Source organism: Stigmatopora argus, chromosome 5 (assembly GCF_051989625.1).
Source record: "Stigmatopora argus isolate UIUO_Sarg chromosome 5, RoL_Sarg_1.0, whole genome shotgun sequence".
NCBI classification, from domain to species: domain Eukaryota; kingdom Metazoa; phylum Chordata; class Actinopteri; order Syngnathiformes; family Syngnathidae; genus Stigmatopora; species Stigmatopora argus.
The window spans coordinates 10,023,305-10,046,151 of NC_135391.1; the positions used below are offsets into that span (position 1 = coordinate 10,023,305).

General features: G+C 39.2%; 2 protein-coding genes across 3 annotated transcripts in view; one reads left to right on the forward strand and one right to left on the reverse strand.

The window, feature by feature from the left end:
* The first annotated feature begins 5,218 nt into the window (after nucleotides 1-5,218).
* Nucleotides 5,219-7,275, forward strand: LOC144074078 (uncharacterized). The gene is made up of 6 exons (XM_077600217.1): nucleotides 5,219-5,396; nucleotides 5,669-5,811; nucleotides 5,898-5,962; nucleotides 6,561-6,698; nucleotides 6,837-6,935; nucleotides 6,995-7,275. Exons 1-6 carry the CDS (start codon nucleotides 5,292-5,294, stop codon nucleotides 7,018-7,020), a joined length of 576 nt encoding a protein of 191 aa, XP_077456343.1. The 5' UTR covers nucleotides 5,219-5,291; the 3' UTR covers nucleotides 7,021-7,275.
* Nucleotides 7,276-8,238: 963 nt separating this feature from the next.
* LOC144074077 (single-stranded DNA-binding protein 2) overlaps nucleotides 8,239-22,847 on the reverse strand; it is a 39,203-nt gene continuing 24,594 nt past the window's right edge. Inside the window, exons 5-22 of one of the 2 annotated variants that reach the window (XM_077600215.1) lie at nucleotides 16,817-16,846; nucleotides 16,008-16,097; nucleotides 14,913-14,972; nucleotides 14,673-14,810; nucleotides 14,530-14,597; nucleotides 14,072-14,120; nucleotides 13,953-13,988; nucleotides 13,438-13,492; nucleotides 12,864-12,934; nucleotides 12,661-12,739; nucleotides 12,552-12,580; nucleotides 12,380-12,478; nucleotides 9,983-11,683; nucleotides 9,193-9,335; nucleotides 9,027-9,091; nucleotides 8,796-8,933; nucleotides 8,628-8,726; nucleotides 8,239-8,544 (exon numbers count right to left, since the gene is read on the reverse strand). In XM_077600215.1, the coding sequence (XP_077456341.1) occupies nucleotides 11,654-11,683; nucleotides 12,380-12,478; nucleotides 12,552-12,580; nucleotides 12,661-12,739; nucleotides 12,864-12,934; nucleotides 13,438-13,492; nucleotides 13,953-13,988; nucleotides 14,072-14,120; nucleotides 14,530-14,597; nucleotides 14,673-14,810; nucleotides 14,913-14,972; nucleotides 16,008-16,097; nucleotides 16,817-16,846 (834 nt within the window). In that variant the 3' untranslated portion in view covers nucleotides 8,239-8,544; nucleotides 8,628-8,726; nucleotides 8,796-8,933; ... (1 more) ...; nucleotides 9,193-9,335; nucleotides 9,983-11,653. The remainder of the gene's footprint in view (nucleotides 8,545-8,627; nucleotides 8,727-8,795; nucleotides 8,934-9,026; nucleotides 9,092-9,192; nucleotides 9,336-9,982; nucleotides 11,684-12,379; nucleotides 12,479-12,551; nucleotides 12,581-12,660; nucleotides 12,740-12,863; nucleotides 12,935-13,437; nucleotides 13,493-13,952; nucleotides 13,989-14,071; nucleotides 14,121-14,529; nucleotides 14,598-14,672; nucleotides 14,811-14,912; nucleotides 14,973-16,007; nucleotides 16,098-16,816; nucleotides 16,847-22,847) is intronic. The other variant, XM_077600216.1, reaches the window with a different exon arrangement.

Consider the following 22,847-nt stretch of genomic DNA (forward strand, 5'->3'; position numbering starts at 1 on the left):
GCGGCGGGTCTTTTGAACTCTGACCACAGCCACGCCTATTACACATAGACACAAAAAAAGAGATCGTTTTCATCATAGAGTGCATTAGTCAGGGGACTGGGGCTGCAAATACTTTTAGGTTGGGCATTAATACTTCAAAACAAATACATTGTTTTCATAATAACGTACTGTAAATACTTTTTGGTTGGGCTTTAATACTTTAAGATACAATATTGCACATTATGAACATTGCGGTGACATGCACTTCAGTTTGTTTTTGACTTCTAAGGTTACATACTTGGATATGCTTTTTCAATTGGGATTCATTTGGCTAAAGCAGGGGTGTCAAACATGCGGCCCGCGGGCCGGAACCGGCCCCCAAGGAGGTTCGATCAGGCACACAGGATAATTTGAAAGTGGAAAAAATGCATAAAAGACATGGAATTAATATTTTTATTTCGCTGCAATTCATGGATTATCCGCTAAGGGGCGCGCTCTTTCCATCAGAGTAGAAGACAAGCCGCATCACTGAGATAGACTGAAAACAGCACCAACTCCATAAATTTTCAGTATGTATTGTATGTGTATGTATGTTTCATGTATGAAGTTTACAGATTTACAGGACAGGCGAACACTTTCTTCATTACACATTTAAAATCACTCTCCTTAGTTTGTAAGGTGCACGCAGGGATTACATTTAGATTTTATATGCGTATGTGTAAGTGGTTTAAAAATTCCTTTCTTTAAAAGTCTCATTTAATCTTAAAGTGCATGATTATATTTTTCAGTACCAATTAAAGTTGTGTGCCTTTGTACAATCAGTGGGATCAGTTGCAATGCATATTTGTGAATGATAAAAGTCAATTGCACATTTGTCTAAGGAAATAAGAGGTGTTTCATGAAATGTTTTGAAAAAGGATAGTTCATTCAATTTCAATATTTTCCTAATGTTCTTGTGCTTCTTTACACCAAAACAAAGGAAAGACATGATATTTGGGTTATTTATAGCAGAGCATGGTATAGTTTTAATGGTCCGGCCCACTTGACATCTCCCTAGGCCGTATGTGGCCCACGATGCCATCTCCCTAGGCCGTATGTGGCCCACGATGCCAAATGAGTTTGACACCCCTGGTGTAGAGGTTTATTCACCTGACTGCCGTGTGGGCAGGCAGGGTTCGAATCTCGGTGGACGATGAACCATTTTGCCGTTAAAAAAGACTATGTCATTCAGTCTTTCCTTAAATAAAAGCACCAAATGACCATGTATAGGCGGGCCGCCTCATGGTGTAGTGGGTCAGTCACCTGCCTGCCATGTGGGAGGCGAGGGTTCACGTCCCGGTGTTGCCAGTCAACGACTGTATGGCTGACTGGCGAACACCACCAGGAGCCCCCCCCCCCAACTGTGCTCCGGACTGGAATATAATTGTTTTGCTGAAAAAAATGACCAAGTCTTTATTTTAATGAAAAAATGATTACCCATTTACTGAACTATATAGTGTAGTGATCAGTCAAACGAGACCCAACCGGGATTTGAACCCCAGTTGCCCACATGGCAGTCAGATGAGTGAACCTCTAGACCACTAAATGACCACACTTTGCTTTGTCATTATTGGAAGGTCTTGACTACAAATATATAGAAACAACTAAGGGAAAAATTTTCCCAACTGGGATTTGAACCCCAGCCTCCCACATGGCAGTTAGGTGAGTGAACCTCTACACCACAAACTCGCCGTTCTTTACTTTGTCATTATTGGAAGGTCTTGACTACAAATATATAGAAACAACGAAGGGAAAAATTTTCCCCAACTGGGATTTGAACCCCAGCCTCCCACATGGCAGTTAGGTGAGTGAACCTCTACGCCACGAACTGGCCATTCTTTACTTTGTCATTATTGGAAGGTCTTGACTACAAATATATAGAAACAACTAAAGGAAATTGCTTCCCAATTGGGATTTGAACCCCAGCCTCCCACCTGGCAGTCATGTGAACGAACCTCCACGCCATGAATTAGCCACACTTTACTTTGTCGTTATTGGAAGGTCTTGACTACAAATATATAGAAACAACTAACGGAAAATGTTTCCCAACTGGGATTCGAACCCCAGCCTCCCACATGGCAGTCATGTGAACGAACCTCCACGCCATGAATTAGCCACACTTTGCTTTGTCAGTATTGGAAGGTCTTGACTACAAATATATAGAAACAACTAAGGTGAAATGTTTCCTGACCAGGATTCTAACCCCACCTGCCCACATGGCAGTCAGGTGACCAAACCTCTACACCACGAACTGGCCACACTTTACTTTGTCAGTTTTGGAAGGTCTTGACTACAAATATATAGAAACAACTAAGGGAAATTGTTTCCCGACCCCCGATTCGAACCCCACCTGCCCACATGGCAGTCAGGTGAACGAACCACTACACCACGAATTGGCCACACTTTGCTTTGTCATTATTGGAAGGTCTTGACTACAAATATATAGAAACAACTAAGGGAAAATGTTTCCCAACTGGGATTTGAACACCAGCCTCCCATATGGCAGTCAGGTGAACAAACCTCTACACCACGAATTGGCCAAATTTTACTTTGTCATTATTGGAAGTTCTTTTGGATTGGATTGGATAACTTTATTCATTCCGTATTCGGGAAATGTCATTGTGACAGTAGCAAGAAAAGGCATAGTTATAAGTTAGACAGTACAGTCAAAGGCCACAGAACAACAAAGCAATTGACTACCATTATATAGAAACAACTAAGGGAATATGTTTCCCAACTGGGATTTGAACCCCAGCTGCCCACATGGCAGGCAGGTGAGTGAACCACTACACCACGAAGCAACCCGAAAGCTGGCCCCAACGGATGCCTGGTTCAGCTGAGCTTGGCGTACAAATGTATTCTGCTGAGATAGTAGTCCACTTTTTAGCTTTGAGAGTTTGTCTGCTCGTATTTGGCCTTGCAAGCTATCGTACTTGTCTTTGTGATAGGATTCATAGTGTCGGCGAAAATTGTATTCTTTGAATAACGCCACTGTCTCTTGACAGATGAGACAAACAGCCTTTTCTTTGCATTGAACAAAAAAAATATCGTTTGTCCACTGCAGGTTAAATACCCTGCATTCTGAATCAATTTTTCTCTTACCTAACTTTTTTGCCATTATTCTGTTCTCTCTTTGACAGGGCTGGGCCTAGGATTTTTTTCTGGAGTCCAAATAGGAAAAAAATCCGAAAGTGTCTCTGATATTGTTCAGAGGGCCGGGCCAAATGTGCTGACGGGCCGTATCCGGCCCGTGGGCCGTAGTTTGGTGACCCCTGCTCTACACTATGAAGTGAACACTCTTTACTTTGTCTTTATTGGAAATTATTGACTGCACATGGTTGTTTTTATTTAAGGAAAAAAAGATTCATACCTGGGATTTCAACCCCACCTGCCCACATGGCAGTCAGGTGAACAAACCTCTACAGTGTAGAGGTTTGTTCACCTGACTGCCGCTAACTCCAGGGGTCACCAAACTACGGCCCGCGGGCCGGATACGGCCCACCGGCACATTTGGACCGGCCCTCTGAACAATACCAGAGACGCTATCGGATTTTTTTTTTTTTTTTTTTTTTTTTGAATTTTTTTTTTTTTGGGGGGGGGGATGCGGCCTGCTGGCACATTTGGACCGGCCCTCTGAACAATACCAGAGACGCTATCGGATTTTTTTTCCTATTTGGCCTTGAAGACTGGGACATTTTAATCTTGTGTTTGGTTCATTGCACCCCTGCTGAGCCCACAAACCATCCCAGTGAAGCAGGGCTTCGCATTGCTTCTTTGGTGACACGCGCGGGGAGAGTGTTTCCCTTTGATGCATGCGGGCACGTCCACCGTTGCATGCACGAGCAGTGTTACCGAGACATCTGGACGATCGCAGGTGAGGGCGGAGCCCTGGGACCATCGCGGACTATTCAAGCATATTAAAACTGCAACCTGTTTGAGAACGGAATAATGGCGAAAAAGTTAGGTGAGAGAAAAATTGATTCAGAATGCAGGATATTTAACCTGGAGTGGACAAACGATTATTTTTTTTGTTCAATGCAAAGAAAAGGCTGTTTGTCTCATTTGTCAAGAGACGGTGGCGGTATTCAAAGAATACAATCTTTGCCGACACTATGAATCCCGTCACAAAGACAAGTACGATAGATTGCAAGGCCAAATACGAGCAGACAAACTCAAAGCGAAAAAGTGGACTACTATCTCAGCAGAACCAGGCATCCGCTCGGGCCAGCTTTTGGGTTGCTAAATTGATAGCAAGCAGCGGTAAGCCTTTCACTGACTGAGAGTTTGTTAAGAAATGTATGGATACTGTCGCGGAAGAGGTGTGTCCCGAGAAGAAAGATGCATTTAATGCCGTAAGTCTGTCGGCGAGTACAATGACCAGACGCGTTGAAGAAATCGGGAGTAATGTATATGCCCAGCTGCAGCAGAAGACGAAATAATTTGACTTTTTTTCATTAGCACTGGATGAAAGCACGGACGTGCAAGACACAGCGCAACTGCTCATTTTTATTCGTGGAGTTAGCGCAAACTTTGAGATTTGCGAGGATCTGGCAGCCCTCCAAAGTCTCAAAGGGACTACAACGGGAGAGGATATTTTGACAAAGTGTGCCAAACCATGGAGAAGTTGGACCTGGACTGGTCAAAGCTAGCTAGCATCACGACTGACGGGGCTCCTAGCATGGTGGCCGAAACTCGCGGTCTAATAATGGGACGCATGAACCGGGAGTTGGAAAAAAGGGGTCTCACCGCCCCGCTACGAGTCCACTGCCAAATTCACCACCAAGCACTGTGCTGCAAAATGTTGACGTGGGATTCTGTAATGACGGTTGTGGTGTCGTGCATAAACTTCAGAGCAAAGGGAGAAGATTGTGCATGGCACAACAGAAAGTTAATGTTCCATGGCTTTTTCTGTTACAAACTGACACCGGCCCCCCATCAGAGAAGGGAAAAGTTATGTGGCCCTCACAAGAAAAAGTTTGGGGACCCCTGCTCTACACTATGAAGTGGCCTCACTTAATTTTGTCATTGTTGGAAAGTCTTGACTCCACACAGTTGTTTCTATTTAAGGGAAAAATGATTCAAATTTCAAGTCCTAACATCTATTGCTTACATTTTCTCTCTCTCACTCCCTGTCTCTCTATCGCTCTGTCTCTCTCGCTCTCTCTCTCTCTCGCGCACTTCCCTTATAAATGCTTGTTTTCTTGTATTCATTGACTGCTTTGCTGATTGTGCTGCTTTCATCACCGTGGAGGGTTAGCATTAAATATCTCGTCATGCTTGTTCACGATTGTTTAATTTTAATGGCGCTCTTTTCTCCGATTCTTTCATCGGATCCCAACTGTGAAGAGCTTGTAGTATCACTGGAAGACAGGAACCTGGTATGTTGTATAAAAACATTATCGGCTTGGAAATGTTTGAAAACCCGTCATGTCAGTAAAAGTATGCACAGATAAATGTGCAAATACATCTAAAGACTATCAACCCAAATTTTGCAGATTGCACATCTTGGGTTGGAATTTTCTGATAAATGTCACATTGTAATATTTGATCTAAAATCTGCAACTCATATTGTGGAGGAAAACATTTACGGAAACCAGAAAATCGTCTACAACACTTTGTTGGTGTCTTTTGCATCTGTGTTTCTCCTTAGATTTCTGGAAAATGGATATTTCATGCTGGAACATCAGACAATAAAGATTTTTTGGATGAATTTAAAACGGTTTCCAGCTCCTGGATTGAACTCTCACTCCTGCCAGACAGTGAAAACTTTACAATGACATGGAGAGACAACATGTAAATTTGATTCATTCCCATTTTGGCTTAAAAATCAAAATGGACAAAAAAATTAAATAAAATAACAATTTACTTTTCTTTACCAGAGAAGGGAATTGTTCTTTTGACAATGTTACATCCACTTTTTCCAACAGTTCTTCAAATGTGCAAGGTAAATACATTTTGATTTTCATATGGCCTGGCTACATGTGCAAAATTGTTTTTGTCGTTGTTGTTTTTGTCAAGAATAACATTCTGCGGTTGGATTTAATTCTAGAATAGCTAAGTGATATTAAAGGCAACTACAAATTAACTTCTATGAGAAATAATAATAAAAATATACTACATATATATAGAATTAAATATCAATCAATAAATGAAAGTGCTTTAATAACCGCAGTTAATGTAAATGATACTGTGCTAAGAAAAAATAATAACCATTGTTTAAAAAAAACAGACATTGTAAACAGTTACTCATTACTTGACTATTCTTTTCACAAATATTTTTGACTGGTACTTTTTTGGATGCCAACCATTACGTTAGTCATATTAAGTAGTATTACCTGAGTTAAATGTTTAGTTTTTCTTCACAACTGTTTTTTTTTTCAATTCTATTTATTCATTCCTTTATGTATTTATTTTTAATTTTGGGGGCTTCAGTCCGCCATACTGATTGAATAGCTCAATTGAATGAAATTTGACTTGCAGAACAGTTTGTTTCATTTACAATAATATATGAACTGTATTTCCCCTATGTTCTTTACTAATAGCTCACTACATAACATCTGAGGAAATACATGCTGAGACATACCTGAAGACCTGTCCTGATTGCCTCCTCTTGATTGACAAAATGGCAGTGCAGGTCTCGCATTTAAAAACCTTAGAAGGCAGAGTCTTTGCTCTTTTCAGTGAGTCTACAGTTCACGTTTCTTTTACAAGTCTCTCCAGACCACATTAGCTCATTTTATTTAACACTAAATATAATGACAACCATTTTGTCAGGAATTTTGTTACATCATGAATTTGTCTATCAATGTGTGCAACAGCGAGATCAGGAAGACTCGATGACACTCACCTGGAGGTTTTCAAGAAACAAGCTGCTTGCCTCAACTTTACAGGAGATTTGCATTTTGGAGACACCACAGGTAATTCTGTCTCATTTTGACACAGTCACGATGACCTTTAACATGTTTCTCTCTTTCAGATCTGTGTCTCGAAGATAACCCGTGAATGCAAGAAAAGCGTGTGCCTATTTGTTCACCTCACACCATGTGGACTGCATTAAAATGCCATTTCCAATTCTTATTGCTTGTTTCAGACGTTCCAACTTAAAGATAAAACTTATAAGTGTGTACATATTTGTGTACATTTGTTTCTTGGTTGACACATTAAAACAGAGGAATTATATTTATTCTCAATGGTGCCTGTCTAGAAATTAATGAACACAAAAATAGACTATTTTAAATAAATGATTGGTTCATCTTACATTCATTCTATTCATTCATTCATTTTCTGAACTGCTTTATCCTCACTAGGGTCACGGGGGTTGCTGGAGCCTAATCCCAGCTGACTTCGGGCCAGAGGCAAGGGACACCCTGAATTGGTGGCCAGCCGATCACAGGGCACAAGAGGCGGAACACCATTCGCACTCACAACGATACCTAAAGGCAATTTAGAGTGCCCAATCAGCCTACCATGCATGTCTTTGGAATATGGGAGGAAACCGGAGTACCAAAGAACATGAAAACTCCACACAGGTGGACCGACCTGGATTTGAACCCAGGAACCCAGAACTGCAAGGCCGAGTAATGCTAAGATGGAAAACTGACTCTAAATCGGTCTATGACATTAAACTTTGATCAGTTTGATGGCACATGCATTACAGTTTATTGTCTAGCAACCCTTGATATGTTTTGGTTTCAGTATCCTCAGTCATGTTTTCATAAAAAATATTTTCCTACTTATCTTTAATGTGTTGCTGTTGGAGTTCCTTGGATTTGTCATGCTTTTTTCCCCCTGGTGTCCTGTCCGATTGATCTCCCATTGTGTTCAGCTGTCGTTTCTCTTCCCCTGGTGTATCCTTCCCTTGTGTGTTTCCCAGGTGCTCCTAATTGTCTCGTCAATCCATGTCAGTCTATTTAAACTGATTGTTTAGTCATTGTCGGATTGTCTGCTCTTTTTGTGCTATGCCAAGTTGCCATGCCATGCTCCCTGTTCGTTTCCCCATGTCTTCCCGTCAGGTTTGATTCCGTGATTTGATTTCTAAGTCCTTGTTATTTTCTAAAGATCCTGCCTAAGTTATTAAAGTTTTCGTTTAAGTACTACTTCCCTCTCCTTGCCTGCTTCCGCGCAATTGGGTCCTAATTCATGTTTCCTCGCCACAACGTCCAACGACAAGGACATAATAGTTGCGTGTTTTTCACCCAAAGATTCACAGGGAAAACCATGTAACAGTCAGCATTATTTATTGTTTGAATGAATGAATGATGCCTGTGGGAAAATACAGATGTGTTAAGTATCAATTAATTAGTTATACATGCTGAAATTCATGTCTTATATTGATATTTTCAAATCTCTGTTTTCCATTCGTGAAAGAGAAAGGTCTTCTTTGTAATTAATTGGAAAGACGTTTGCCACAAAAAAAATAGATGTGCACCCATTGGGTTCAATTTATTATTGGGGTTGCATGAAACTATCTGAAATGACAAATGTGTGCTTCGTGTACTGTTTATTAGTGATTGTCTGGACAGAGATCTGGAAGAGACAAAGACACAATGTTACTAGTGAGACCGTCATAGTGAAAGAGCACGGGAAGTTTTTTTTCTTTTTTTTCTTACTTGTATTGTCAAAAAAGTGCAAATCTTGTGTCAAGTTCTCGCAGGCGAGCTGCTTCTTGAAAAACTCTAAGTTGGAGCTATCCAGACTCCCGGACCTGGCTGTTAAACACAGAGACGAGATTTTGGAGTGGAGATGCATTACAATGTAGGAGATGCTTGTGAACTCACTAAACAGGAAGGCAATTCTTCCATGCACACTTTCCCCAGTAGGCAAATACGCTGTGGTATGATCAATCCAGAGGAGACAATCGGGACATGTCTTCAGGTGCTTCCCCTGGTGAAGACTATCACTGGTCCTGAACTCAACTATGATAGATGCAAAAAGTTAAAAAAAATTGTGTGATTTTCTCCAGGAATGAAAATTACACTGTCATTGCTGATGATATGTGCTGAACTTACATGCCATGTGACCAGAATTTAATGAATAACTGGAAATGGCCTCTTCATGATTACATGTTCCACCTCTAGTAAAGTCAAATTGTGATCATTAATATTGTCGTTAGACGTATTAGAGGAAGGGTTTACATCTTCCTCATTGGTATTATTATAGCAATAAACGAATTACATTTTGTCGTGCCATCTTAATGCAAGGTTATTGGTGTCGGGCACACTTAAGACATCCATCCATGAGCTAGAGATTCCTTTCAATTCATTCATGAAATCTACATTGTCTGATAGGCCAGCGTAAAGTATCCATCTTCCCCCAACCTGTGGATATGCAGAACAAAAATGTGATTTCATTTCTAATGAATTTGAATACAAGTATATGTGCATGATAACTTATTGCAGAAAATTGTTAATATTACTATTACAGTTTCTCCACAGTTGGGAAAAACAGTTAAACACATTCTCTGAACCAAATTTGAAAAACAAAAGTCTTGATTGATTTGAATTGACTTGCTGTTTTTCTTAACTGCATGGCTAACTGGGATACGGTTTTGCTGCTAAATTATAAAAATGGGCAGAAAAAAATGTAAACAAAATTTAATTTATTTTCCAAAAACCACACAAGTGTTGGGAGAATTATTTATTTATTTCTAAACAATCTCTCTTTTCGTTAAATGCATTTACCTAAGACGTCCTCAATTACTTTATGATGTGTCAAAAGATTGCCTTGTGGTAAATATATTTTAGAAAGACAGGTTAGAGGTGAAAGTAGTTGCTTCTGATGCAAAAGTACGAGGTAAAGTAAATGCAATGTGAATTTTGGGAAGGTTTTGATAAAATGTATGAAGGTTTCAATATTTGCAAGTATAATAATAACAGTAACTATCATTATACATGGGGTTAAGTATATCCAAGGTTCTGTAAAAATTGAATCAGATCATTTTATACCTGGCAAATAGGCCACATACCAGATTCAGGTTATCTTGAGGTCCAGCAATTTCTTCACAAGTCAGCTCTGATGCAGATGTCAGAGCACAAAACGCTATGAGACCTAAACAAAAGCGAACAAACATGGCGAAATGTCTGACAACAGCTAGCAACAACACTAAGAAGAGTACGAAGACTGTCCACCGATGGACTCTTGAAGCTAAAATTTATTTGCGAGGCTTATTTGCGTGTCTGGTGGAGGGGTGATTGCGAGACCGCTCATTTTGTAAACAAGAACTTAGAACTTGTGACATAAAGCAAAGGTTAGGGGTGCTTTAAGGTCTTGCATTAACTTCCACACCTGGTCGCAAATCGTGAAAGGAATCACAAAACACACAAGGGACAAATGAAAACGGAGTTGAGATGTTTGCTGAGGGAAGAGAAGATTTATACCAGCATATTCAAAAACCATGAAATACTTCTCTGTATATTTACAAAACAGAATACAAGAATAAAAAAAGAAGTGAACACATCACAAATGGAGTTCAACATAGCCACTAATCATGGTCCAATTTACAAATGTGTCGTCTTGTACTCCCACCTATGGCTTCATACTTACAAAAGAAGAACAAATAGTTATTTCGGTTAAATTGTCACATTGTATCGTCGCCGGTCCGCTTCTCGCATTAGCAATTTGAATTTTTCATTAAATAATATGAATCATAATATCAAATACACATACAAGACAGGGAGCTACATTTGTGGGCTGTACACTTTGCAGTTAGGAAGGCGGATGGAGGATATTCACAGGCACGTGGACCTTTTGTACACCATAAATAAAACATCAAAAACATGAATTAGAAACAATCCCATTTTCCTTGCCAACCGCTCTTTTAGTCTATTAGTCTTTATGTCACAGTTTGATCGGATGATGCGTTTTGGAGTGCTGAATTTTCCTGATTTGTCTTATAACTCTTATTAACGCTATTTTTTTAAACTCAAACCTAATATTCAAACGCAAATGTGCACTTGCAGTCATTATGCAACTTGCAGTGACTATCAAAGTTCAAAGAACACATGACAGGGGCCGCATTTAATCAAATAATCACCAAACAAAAGTCAATATTTGCTTCTATCCATCTTGAACACTGGACATAATCAGAATTGGAAAAATATGAAGTAGAGTGTCATGTTTTTTAGTACACACTGAGCGTGGTGGAGAAACATAAATAAAGAAAAGGCATCGCAAAAACTGCATTAAATCAAATAAACCTCAAGGTAATAAGATTGGAATATGTCTACATTTTCTCACAAGATAGGTATATTTGTTTGGAAAGTGACAGAAAAAAATAATGTTCATGGTGATGAGTTACAGAAAAGTTAACCCTCTGGATTGTCTTTAAACTTGAAAATAAATAGAATGCTGTCCATCTGTCCGTTGGGGCACGAGAGGTCCACACAAAATACAGTTGGGGGATTTCCTCCATGCGTTTGAATTGTTCTTTTGTACAGTCGCATAGTTGCAGAAGAGGAACTGATGAGTGTGGCCAAGTAGTTATTTGGAATGGACAAACAACGAGGAAGGAAGGTGTGTAGGTGTCGGAACAAAGCCCTGGCTCACTCACTGTCCTTATCGCGCAGGTTGAGGCCAAGGAGTCACAGCTGACATCAGATCAAGTCGGCGGCTCACTAAAAAGCCGCTGGCCTGCTCCTCACACGCTCATTGTCATGTTTGGAGAATACTGCCAAGAGAGATATTAAACATCCCATCAACATCCTATATTCAAAGACTTGAACTTAAACTGCTTTGTAGTCCATGTCATTTTTAAATGTGAATAAATAAAGTCCCTAACCATATACAGTGGTACCTCGACATACAAGCATCCCGACATATGAGCATCTCGAGATAAGAGTAAAATTTCAAGCAAAAACCCGTCCGGAAGAATGGTATAAAAATGTAAAACAAAATTAGAATTAAGTTTAGTGTAAGGTTAGATTAAACTTATTTTGGAGTGTGTCTGCATCGTAATCCAAGTTCATTTAAATTTGTTTATGTTATTATTACAATTCACCTCTATGTCCCTCTCTCTACCCTCCGCAAAATCTGTCTAATTTTAGTTCTATTAAACACATTTTAGTAATATTAAACCACTAGTTATGTGTTACTTTGTTAATAGATGGCGATTAGAAGAAATAAAACATTTTTTCCCAATCCAATATCCTGTTTTTGGTGTTTTTTCAGAGGGTTGGAACAAATTAATTTGTTTTCAGTTCATTTCAATGGGAAACGTTTGTTTGAGTTACGAGAATATCGACATACGAGCTCAGTCCCGGAACTAATTAAGCTCGCATCTCGAGGTACCACTGTGTATATTAGTAAAGATGAAAAGCCTTGGACAAAGATCTTATCCATATTAATGCTCTCAGATTACACTTACACTTTCATTCTGAAAAGGGTTGAGGAAGTTCCCAGCCATCTCACCGTCCTCTCTGGGGGTGCCGGGCTGGTTGCTCATACTCAGATTACCAGGCGAGTTCTGCATAAACACGAGAAAAATTCGAATGAGCACTTACTACTGCTAAAGCCCATTCACAAATAAATTATATTACCTTTGGGAGACTGTCCATATCTCCAGACCCTGAGTTAAAGACATCACAAACGTCGTGAACATATTTTTCTACTAATTATTTGACAAATGATCCCATTTTGCTCCTGTACCTAATGATCCATTCATGTGATGAGGCTCCATTCCAGCCATTCCCCCTAATGTGCCGTCACCTCCCGCACCCATGGGGAACTGAGGACACACACAGCCACACACTGGTCACCAAAAGTACTCATAAAAAAGAGTTATGACAGTCTAGCAGTTAAGTCCACCCAAGTTCTGACAAACATACGATTATGGCAAAGGTAAGACTCACGTTTGGGCGACTGCCACTTGGGGCCCCTGTGCTGATCATTGTGTACATGTTGTCACCAGAGTTAGTTGAATCTGGTGGGGGAAGTTGTAGAATGATGTAAAAAGGATAGAATGACATAAATATACACTTAATCCTTAATTTAATGGGAATAATGGATTTGCGATTCAATAGACAGCAATAGTACTAGTCTAATACTAAAGTAGTCTGAAACTTGAAAATATATGTAAATTTTTAAAACATTTAAACCACACCCCCAGCTATTTTAGACTTTTGAACTCGCATAGAAGAATATCTCCCAAAAATTGAGAAGACTTCTATGTGACAACAGCAAATACATAAGTTTTGCAATCATTATCATTAATTGAAATGTTTAAAGTTAAGATAGTAACCTATAATTTAAAACGTTTTTATATTTATTAACAATCCTTTGTATTGAACTGTGAGTTTTTCTGTACAAAAATAAACTATATTGTACAAGGTAGTAAAATTTAACAGACTACTCCTCCCTTTTTAGTGTGATCAATTTAAATATTACTGTTTAAAGATAAGCGCATGCTTGTAAATAGCATCCTACCTGCTGGACTTGGCATAATTGGGGTACCAGGTGGTCCCCCTCCTCCTGGAGGTCCCTGAAAGTTAAGAGTACAAAAACAAGCGTTTAATGATTTGCCTGGATTCATGATGGAATTGAGACTGGGCCAGAAAGAGAATCATTACTCAGTTAAGGAAATAACAGTTTTTAAGCATTTGGTTGCGATGGATGGGAAATACACTAAACTCCTGTGTGCCTGTTAGTATTGAGTATTGGGCAGGGGTGCCCATTACATAGATCGCGATCTAGCAGTAGATAGCCAAGGAAGTATTGGTAGATCGCCAAGGTACTATTGGTAGATTGCACAACAATAACATTTCGATCTATCCGCTCTTTCGGTATATCCTTAGCTAGGTTCTTACGAATTTGGCACATAAGGATATTTTTGTGATGAATGAAGATAGTTTGACTGAGAAACACACTAAAGTTAATGAAGAGCATTAGTTTATATCAGAATCAAAATAATACTTGATTCCTATGTGATGAAAAATACATACCACATAACTTCCTGGAGATGCAGATGAATAGGGAGTCTGTAAGACATGTAACAGAGAAATTTGTAGAAAAAAGTAACTTTAATTCAATGGAATGTGATCGTAATTAGTCTTACACTTACAGAGTTTGAATTTGTAGGATTTGGCCAGGGTCTTCCACCTCCTGGTCCCCTGTGTCCACATACAAACATACGGTTTAGCCTAATGCATTGTTTTAAACACATTGAACTGAGTTGCAAACTCTCTCATTATCTCCAGGGAGCTCAAACGTAGACACATACTGATGAAAAATTGAAAGATTTGGTGCTTAACTTTCATTTCATGGGAGATGATTTACAATTTACAACAACTGCAAACCCAATATGACAACATAAGTACAGCGGGTCCATTTTTTAATTTTGACATTATTACTTGTTCTTAACCTCATTAAATAATTACTATTTGGCCTTTGAGTGCAAAAGTTTGACCTCCCTTGATTTGGGAGATACTTAAAACCAGGTCATTCACATTGTTTTTCCCACTGTCCTTTTTTTAAAAGTATGTTAAAGAGTCTCCAATATACATATTTTTTTACACATACATGTTGATGCCTGGCATCCCAGGCCCAACTAGTGCGTTCAGTGGTGGCCTCATCCCTCCTCCATAGCTCTACAAGACAAGGAAACGAAAATAATGAGTCAGAATGAAAGACACTCAATTAGAAGAGAACGGACAGGTACACACCTGGGGGCCGAGTGGCACCATACCCCTTGGAGGTGTCATGCGCTGCATTGGTCCGCCCATACCTGGATGTCCTTGTTGTCTTAGTGGGTCCATGCTACTGGGTAACATTGCCTGACCTCCTGGGACACCAGCAAGCCCCTACAGACAAGCGATGAACTATCACCATCACAATCGCTGATGACCTTTTCTTCTTGCCAATGTTGTGTTTGCACTCGGAGGGGTCACTGTGCCTCCTCATACCTGATTGGGTAATCTGAGGGGCGGTCTGGGTCCTCCCGGGTATCGAGGGGACATAAAAGGCTGAAACAGGCAGATAGGAATAAAGCTTGATTTAACTATTAACTCATCCTGCTCACGCCAATCTGCCGCAGGACCAAAATGACATAACACTTTGCCTATAATTGAAGAAATTTGTTGTTAATGACATGAATCAACAGTGCAAAATAAAATAAATATAATAGATTCAGCTCAGCCCATTTATATATTTGTTCTATACATTTCCTGTATAGAACTGCTGTCACGAAAACCTAATATTTTCTTTAATTTTTATTAATGTTCCATTGTCTCATGTAAAGGTTCAAGCAAATATAAGGATCTTATTCCTTTTCTCCCTAAAAAAAATAAATCAGCATCATGAAATGCTAAAATATCAACTCTTTGATTTTGAGTGAGTTCTTGATATTTTATAATTTAAGAAATATTAAGAGGAATGTGTGTTCTTTTCTGAAAAGTCAGAAAATAGACAAGTACACCATTGAGACTACATTTTTAAAATAATAACATAAACACTTAACTAGTTCACATTCAATCATTCAAACACATCTACACACCGGGATATAATTGTTTAAACCAGATGTGTTTTAATGTAGGAGAAAGCTATCGTAGAAAACAGGAAAACAAAAGCTAAAATTGAAACCCTAAACATCATTACCACCTTGCTGCACAACGTAGACAATTCTATGTCATTCATTTAGTGTAGATCTCACTTAATACTGTACATATGTACGTGATGACAAGATGTAGTTTTAGAATACACCAGGAGATGGCCATAGAACTCTTTTGCAACACCAATGGTAAGGTAGTATATTGGCCTGACTGAAGGCTATTGGCATATCATTCATAGACCCCTACTGACTACTCAGGGCCCTCAAGTGTCCACGTCCACAATTTCTGTTCTTCAATTTTAATGTGTTTGATGGGGCAACTGTACCCAAGAAAGCCAAAAGAGGAGTTAAAGAAAGTTATTGATTTGCATGATAGATGTAGATGTATGTTGCAAAGGCAGTTAAAACATTCGCAGCCAGCAAAGTTGCCCTCACTATGCTGTGTGCTCACCTGAAAAAATCCTGGCGGGACCGGACCCACAGGCATGCCATCTCCTGGGGGGAGATTCCCAAGGACGGGGCTAGGAGCTGCCGCCGCGCTCTAAAAGTCGAAAATAAACATTATGTTGATTTTTGTGCCAGTGTCAAAATAAGATAAGCTGTCCTTCGTAACGAGTTGTGCATATCACCTTTTTTCCCTTTAATTATTTACAATAAAAACCTCTCACCTCAGAAACTTTCACTTCAAGGTTTGCATTATAAAGATATCCATCAATACCATTTAGAAAATAGCAACAACAGAAATACTACAGAAATGCTTGTTTTTGATTTCCTCAAATGTTCATTCAATTTCTGATCCGCTTATCGTCACAAGGGTCAAGGGGGTGCTGGAGCCTATTCCAGCTAATTATGAGCACCAGATTGGGGACACCCTGAATCGTTTGGGAAAACTTGATATTGACACAGAGTAGCATTGCCAAACAAAGATTAGAAACATTAGAGGAACTTTGGGAGTTGTCACGCTTTTTGCTCTAATTTTTTCTTCCGTTATGGATTACCCACAATGCATCTGCAGTATAGCAGCCTAGAGGTCTGCTGAGTTTGCCTTCATGCTCAGAGAGAGCGAGAGAGAGGAGAGAGAGGAGAGAGAGAGAGAGAGAGAGAGAGAGAGAGAGAGAGAGAGAGAGGAGAGAGAGAGGAGAGAGAGAGGAGAGAGAGAGAGAGAAACAGAGAGAGAGAGGAAAATGAGGACAAAGCAGAGATAATGTGAGTGTGTATTTGTGTGTTGGAAGGAGGTCTATGAAGGAGAAAAATATCTACCTGACCTGCTGACGAAGCAGCATTTTCCTTCTTCAAATGGGTGAACAGAGAGAAAAGAAAAACAACAAAAACAAGTCAAGATGACTGCCTGCCCTAGGGACTAGCAGGAACCTTTTATCTTCAAACTAGACTTTATTCCATTCTGCTAGACCCCAAATGTTGAAAACCCCAAATGTTGCACCATTCAGACCTCATCCATACTTTCCTGGAGCGGAGATATTTCATAGAGCAAACACGACTTTCATGTTGATTAGCCATCAAGCCTTTGTACCATGTTTTTCTCCCACAAAAACTAGACGTCACCATAATTCAGTAGCTATAGACTTCAGTAGTTACTCCTCTGTTGGCTCTGCATATGTTTCAGGTTTCCTGAATGGGTGAGTACTTATTTATTAACAGTGAGTAAGTTGTATGATGGTGAAGATTGTTTATATTGTTCATCAGTTCATCATCAATGCCGCGGATCCTCGCACGGGTTGCAGGGGTTCCTGGAGGCCATCCCAGTGGACATTGGGCAAAAGACAAACTAGACCCCAGACTGGGATTACTGAATACTTGTATTATTGAAATTCTGCCTTTTAGAGAAATAAAAAAAATCTTCATTGTGTAAGTTTGAGCTTGGATCATAAAGAACCCTAACCTAGCCTGAAACCCCCATTTCAAACCTTAAACTTAGTTTGAAACCCTAATTGAAAACCCTAGCTGGGTTTTAAGAGTGTCCTATAGTGTTTATATCATACCTTTCTTTATTGGCCATTAAAATGTAACTTTTGTCACACAGCTGTAAAAAGCAGCACTTAAGTAACTTTTTAATGCTACAATCAACTCTTCGAAACTATTTGCCAGCCTAATTCAGAACTGAACTGCCTAAGGGAAATCTTTGGAACCACTTCCATTCTTACTTAGTCTAATTGCAATCAGTTATTGCAAAGTCAAACTACAAGATGCGCTCAAGACAGCGTGCACAAAATTAGCCCCACGTACGGCAATTAATTTTTCAATATACATGATCAAAAAATGTACAAAAAAAGCGTAAAAGTCAAGAGTTGAGGGTTCAAAATCCGCATTCTTGAGAGTATCCATTGAGTGACACTGCAATGTAGCCCTAAAACTAAAAATTGTATCCCTTTATCTGAAAGCGTGTAAGAATCCTTCAACAGAATATTCCACTGCAACATTTGCCAGCTTCTTTTTATGGAATTGAGAATCAATTACAGCTCTGAAAAATGACTATGGAGGCGAAAGCTCTGTAATACTACCGTCTCTTAATCAGAAATGCATTTTGTGGAACCAAAAATCTTGTGGACATTTAGGCAGAAACAAAGTTGGCAGCCGATTGAATCTACTCAAAGTAAAGCTGATCCCTTGGTACCCCATGGAGAATGCAAACATTGGTTTGAGGGAATGGGCAAGGTAGTGCAATTACACAAAAGACCACTACAATATAAAGTAATCGAGCAACGCAATACATTCGCACGGCACTAATCCAATCACTGTTATGTCCTAGTAATACTCAAGGAGATAACAAACCCTGTAAGTTTACCACTCGTGTATCTCACTAATATATGCATATGCAACACATTTAGTGTGTGTGTGGGTGTATGTGTAAGAGAAAGTGTGGAATCATTTCCATTTTGCTTTAGAGACTGAGCAACACTATGAGAGACACTGCGTGAGTAGAATGTCAAACATTCTCCTCTCATCTCTATCTCACCGTCTCCGTTTTTGCCTTTGCCTCACTGTCTCCTCGACACTTTGTTTCTCCTGCAGTCAAGTTTTATTAATGGATATTGTATGTGGATAATAATGATATTAGCATAATATTATGTCTCATCTCATCTCATTTTCTGAACCGCTTTATCATTAGGGTTGCGGGTGGTGCTGGAGCCAATCCCAGCTGTCTCCGGGCCAGAGGCGGGGGACACTCTGAATCGGTGGCCAGCCGATCGCAGGGCACAAGGAGACGGACAACCATGCACACCCACACTCATACCTAGTGGCAATTTAGAGTGTCCAATCGGCTTACCATGCATGTTTTTGGAATGTGGGAGGAGTACCCGGAGGAAACCCACGCAGCCCCAGGGAGAACATGCAAACTCTATACAGATGGACATGACCTGGATTTGAACCCAGGACCCCAGAGCAGTGAGGCATATATATATATATATATATATATATATATATATATATATATATATATATATATATATATATATATGTATATATGTATATGTATGTATATGTATATATATATATATATATATATATATATATATATATATATATATATATATATATATATATATATATATATATATATATGTATATATGCCCCCAGGTTCTGAAAAAATACTTGATTGCACTAATTTTGGAAAAAAAATCATATCCATAATTTTCCATAATATTAGCCGTGGTGGAAAAACATGTTCCTCTAAACATTGAGTGTCGAAGGTTTAGTATGAAGACTCGGATGGAAGAGTTCTCAAAAAAAAACACACAGGAAGGAACTCCATCCCTCCTCCCTCTTTACTGCTCCCACCATCCCCTAAAAATGCCATTAGCCACTTCCTGAGCATGAGAGTGAGTCGGATGGAAAGAGGAGATGCTAGAAGTTTGACGTATACATACACACTCACACACAAAGCAAAAGGATGATTAATGCTATGCAGATAAATAGTATACCACATTCTCCAGTCTCCTGAGGTGATGCAAAATATTTCAATATACTCAGTCCTTATTGGATACACTTTTTAGACACCCTTCCACTAATTAGGAGTTGTCCTGAAGAAATTCACAGAATTTGGAGTAGTCTGTGATCTAATTTTTATAATTTTATTTTGACCTTTATTACTTTGTTATCTTCGTCAGTTGTATTTTTTTTAACTCACCCGAATTTGATTAAATTATAATGCACAAATCTTTGAAATATCGATATTGAATGAAATATGAAAAAAACTGGGATCACCAAAAACGTTGATTCAACATTATAATGGATATTTCAAAGGAGATGTCGAGTTGTCACTATGAAGCAAAAACATGGTAAAATGTGAAGGAAGAAATTAAGATTTTTTAGAAAAATTCAGATCCGCCCAAAAATGTTAAAAAGCAAATGTCAGACATAACAACACATTTTGATTTCATATTGACTTGAGTACACAAAATATCTCTCAATAGTGCACCTTGATTTCACCCCTTTTTCCCCCTGTTATTATCACCTGGAGCATAAAATGATGCTGTCATTAAAGCTGATTATTCGCTATAATGGCAACACAATAATAATCTAGCTGAATTCACTGCCGAGGTAGGACACTATCAGATAGTCAGTTGGTCAGTTTATCCCTGATGTCATTATCGACCCTTGTAAACATCTATGGTCAGTGATGGCCTGTGTGAGATGTTAGGTGCTGCTGCTGGGCTGATGCGCTGTCAGATACACACAACGGGTTGAAAATGATAGTCAGTGTGGTGCTGGAGAGTCACACTTCAGCACAAGTCTCTATCTCCCTTGGATTCAACACGCTAGGGGGGAGATAAGGGGGGGGGGGGGGGACGCAATAGAGCGAAAAGGAGGAAGATTACAGCCACAGCTTGGGATAAAAGGGATGTGTGTCATGCTATGTTTTATCCTTATACATGTCATTAAGCTACATTATAGTTGTAACAAATAGCTAACAGCTTATGTCTTTCATACAGGTTTGATTCCTGGTTGTTGACCCAATACCCAGCAAAAAAGTGAAGCGACACGTGGGTTACGTCAGCAGATGTATTCGGTGTGAAATTTGTTTCAAACAAATGATGCATTACAACACTAACACACAGATCGCTAGTGGGTATGTAAGAGGGTGTGTTGGTAATTTGGCAGCGCGAGGGCAAGTATGTGTATTTGAAAGAGTAGACTTGAGTAAGCATATTCCATTCGCAGCCAATCAAGGCGTGTGTCCCCATTCCCTTCAAATGGGGCACGTTCACATGTTAGACGAAGACATCTCCAACTTTCCAGCAATCAATGTATAAATGGAGTATTATCACTGCACTTGGATTTTTGCACTCGCACAAGGAAAAGCAACCAAAAAAAACCGCAAGCATCCTGCTAATGAGACTTCTTTTCCATCAATTCTAACAAAGTGAGTTAAATAATGATAAAAACACAAACGTGGAGGGTTTCCATTTGAACAAAATGTTGATTTTTACTTTTATAGTTAGAAGTGATGAAAAGCTGTATTGTACTGCTCTTATTAAGCAGTATTTCTTAAATATACTTCTATGAACTTATGTTGATTGCAGGGCACATGTAGACAAAAAGAAACAATTGCTTCAACAATTACACAAAAATTGATATCTTCCATTAACCAAAAGTTGTGTTTTTTTTTCCAAACGTGAGAGATGAAACCATCACCCCAACACAAACATGCCCATCCACTTGTCTAAACATGCACATATGACTCTGTGGGAAACTTAATGAGGGGGGATGGCTATGGAAAACTGAAGGTGAAAAGGAAGTGGTAAAACAGGCAGGATATTAGTCCTGAATATCTAGGAGGTTTGAAAAAGGACTGAAGAAGGAAGGGAAGATCATTTGTTTTGAAAACCAATTCCACCTTAGCACGAACTATGGAGTTTTCCCTGCTCCCCACATCACTGAGAACCCGTTCCTCATTGCCATGGCGATGATGCTACAGTGAGTCACCTGCACATCTCCCTCCTCCTCCTCTTTCTCAACACTGCCAAGGAACATTGGAGAATGGAGCAAAGGAAGAGAGATGGCTCTGTTTCCTTGGAAACAGACTGGGGGTCTCTGCATCCCCCTTGGTTCACGACTGGTTGGAAGCAGCTTGTTACCCACAATTCTTTAAGACAAGGGGAACGATGTCTTTTTTTGGTCCCTAAAAACAAAGTTCAAGTACTTAATTTGTCCCCAAACATGAGCTAGATTTTTAATAATTATAGTAAAGATACCTTACTTCAATTTAATATACAATGAAGGTAATTTCCCAACTGGAAAAAGTTGACAGCATAATGGCTGCATTGTAATAATACAATGAATTATATACATATTTCTAATTGCTTATTGTTAATTTCCATGTGAGCTGGACAAGAAAGAATAAAGACTACTACAATTTGTTCTTTTCTGTGCAAAGTGTCTGTGATTATTTGTTGATATTATAACAGAATATCATCTTAAAACTGTTTATCCACGGAGAAACACAAACATTCTCAGTAAATGTTAACAGGAATCCAAACATTATGGTTTGGCATTTCCAAAGGATAAGAGCCAATTTCAGACACACAAAACAGAAACAGAAATGTGAGTCTGACCCCCTTTGCTATCTTGGTAGAAACCATCAATAATTTCACAATATAGAACTTTCTATGATGCCCCCACCCCCTGAAAAAAATCCCTGGGTTAAGATGACACCTATACTGAAGTCCAGTGTAATCACAATAAACATCTGACTGACCCAATAAAACAAAATTATACTAGAACATGACTGAGTAGAGTGTAGACCTCCACCTCAAACTCATTAAATAAGTGCAAACAACAAACCGGTCTATCAAAATATGCACCAAATGCTTACATGCTTTTACTATTTGGCTTGTGTGTTTATGAATCTTGTTTCACATTAATCCTTGAAACAAACACCATCTTTTCTAGACACAATAAAGACTGTAGAACTGTTCAGTCATTCGGAGTAAACACACATCCAGGAGTATATAAAGCACATTAAGGTGAGTCTTTTTTTCTTTTCTTTTCTTTTATCAAAGTAGCTTGCTCTCGGCATTGCTTGGTGAGCTCTCCTGTTGGTTTCTAACTGTCGTGTATCTGCCGTCTCCCACACTGGTGTTGTGTAATGACAGCAGGCAAGCTTCGTAAGAGAATACTGCTGCCCATTTACCTCTTCAACCATCTATTTTCCTCACTGACAAGGAGAATGGACAGATTTAAAGCACCAGAACACTCTCAAAATGAATGTTCACGACATTTTTTATTTAGTAACACAATTGGGGAGCTTCTAAATGTCATCAACTTTGA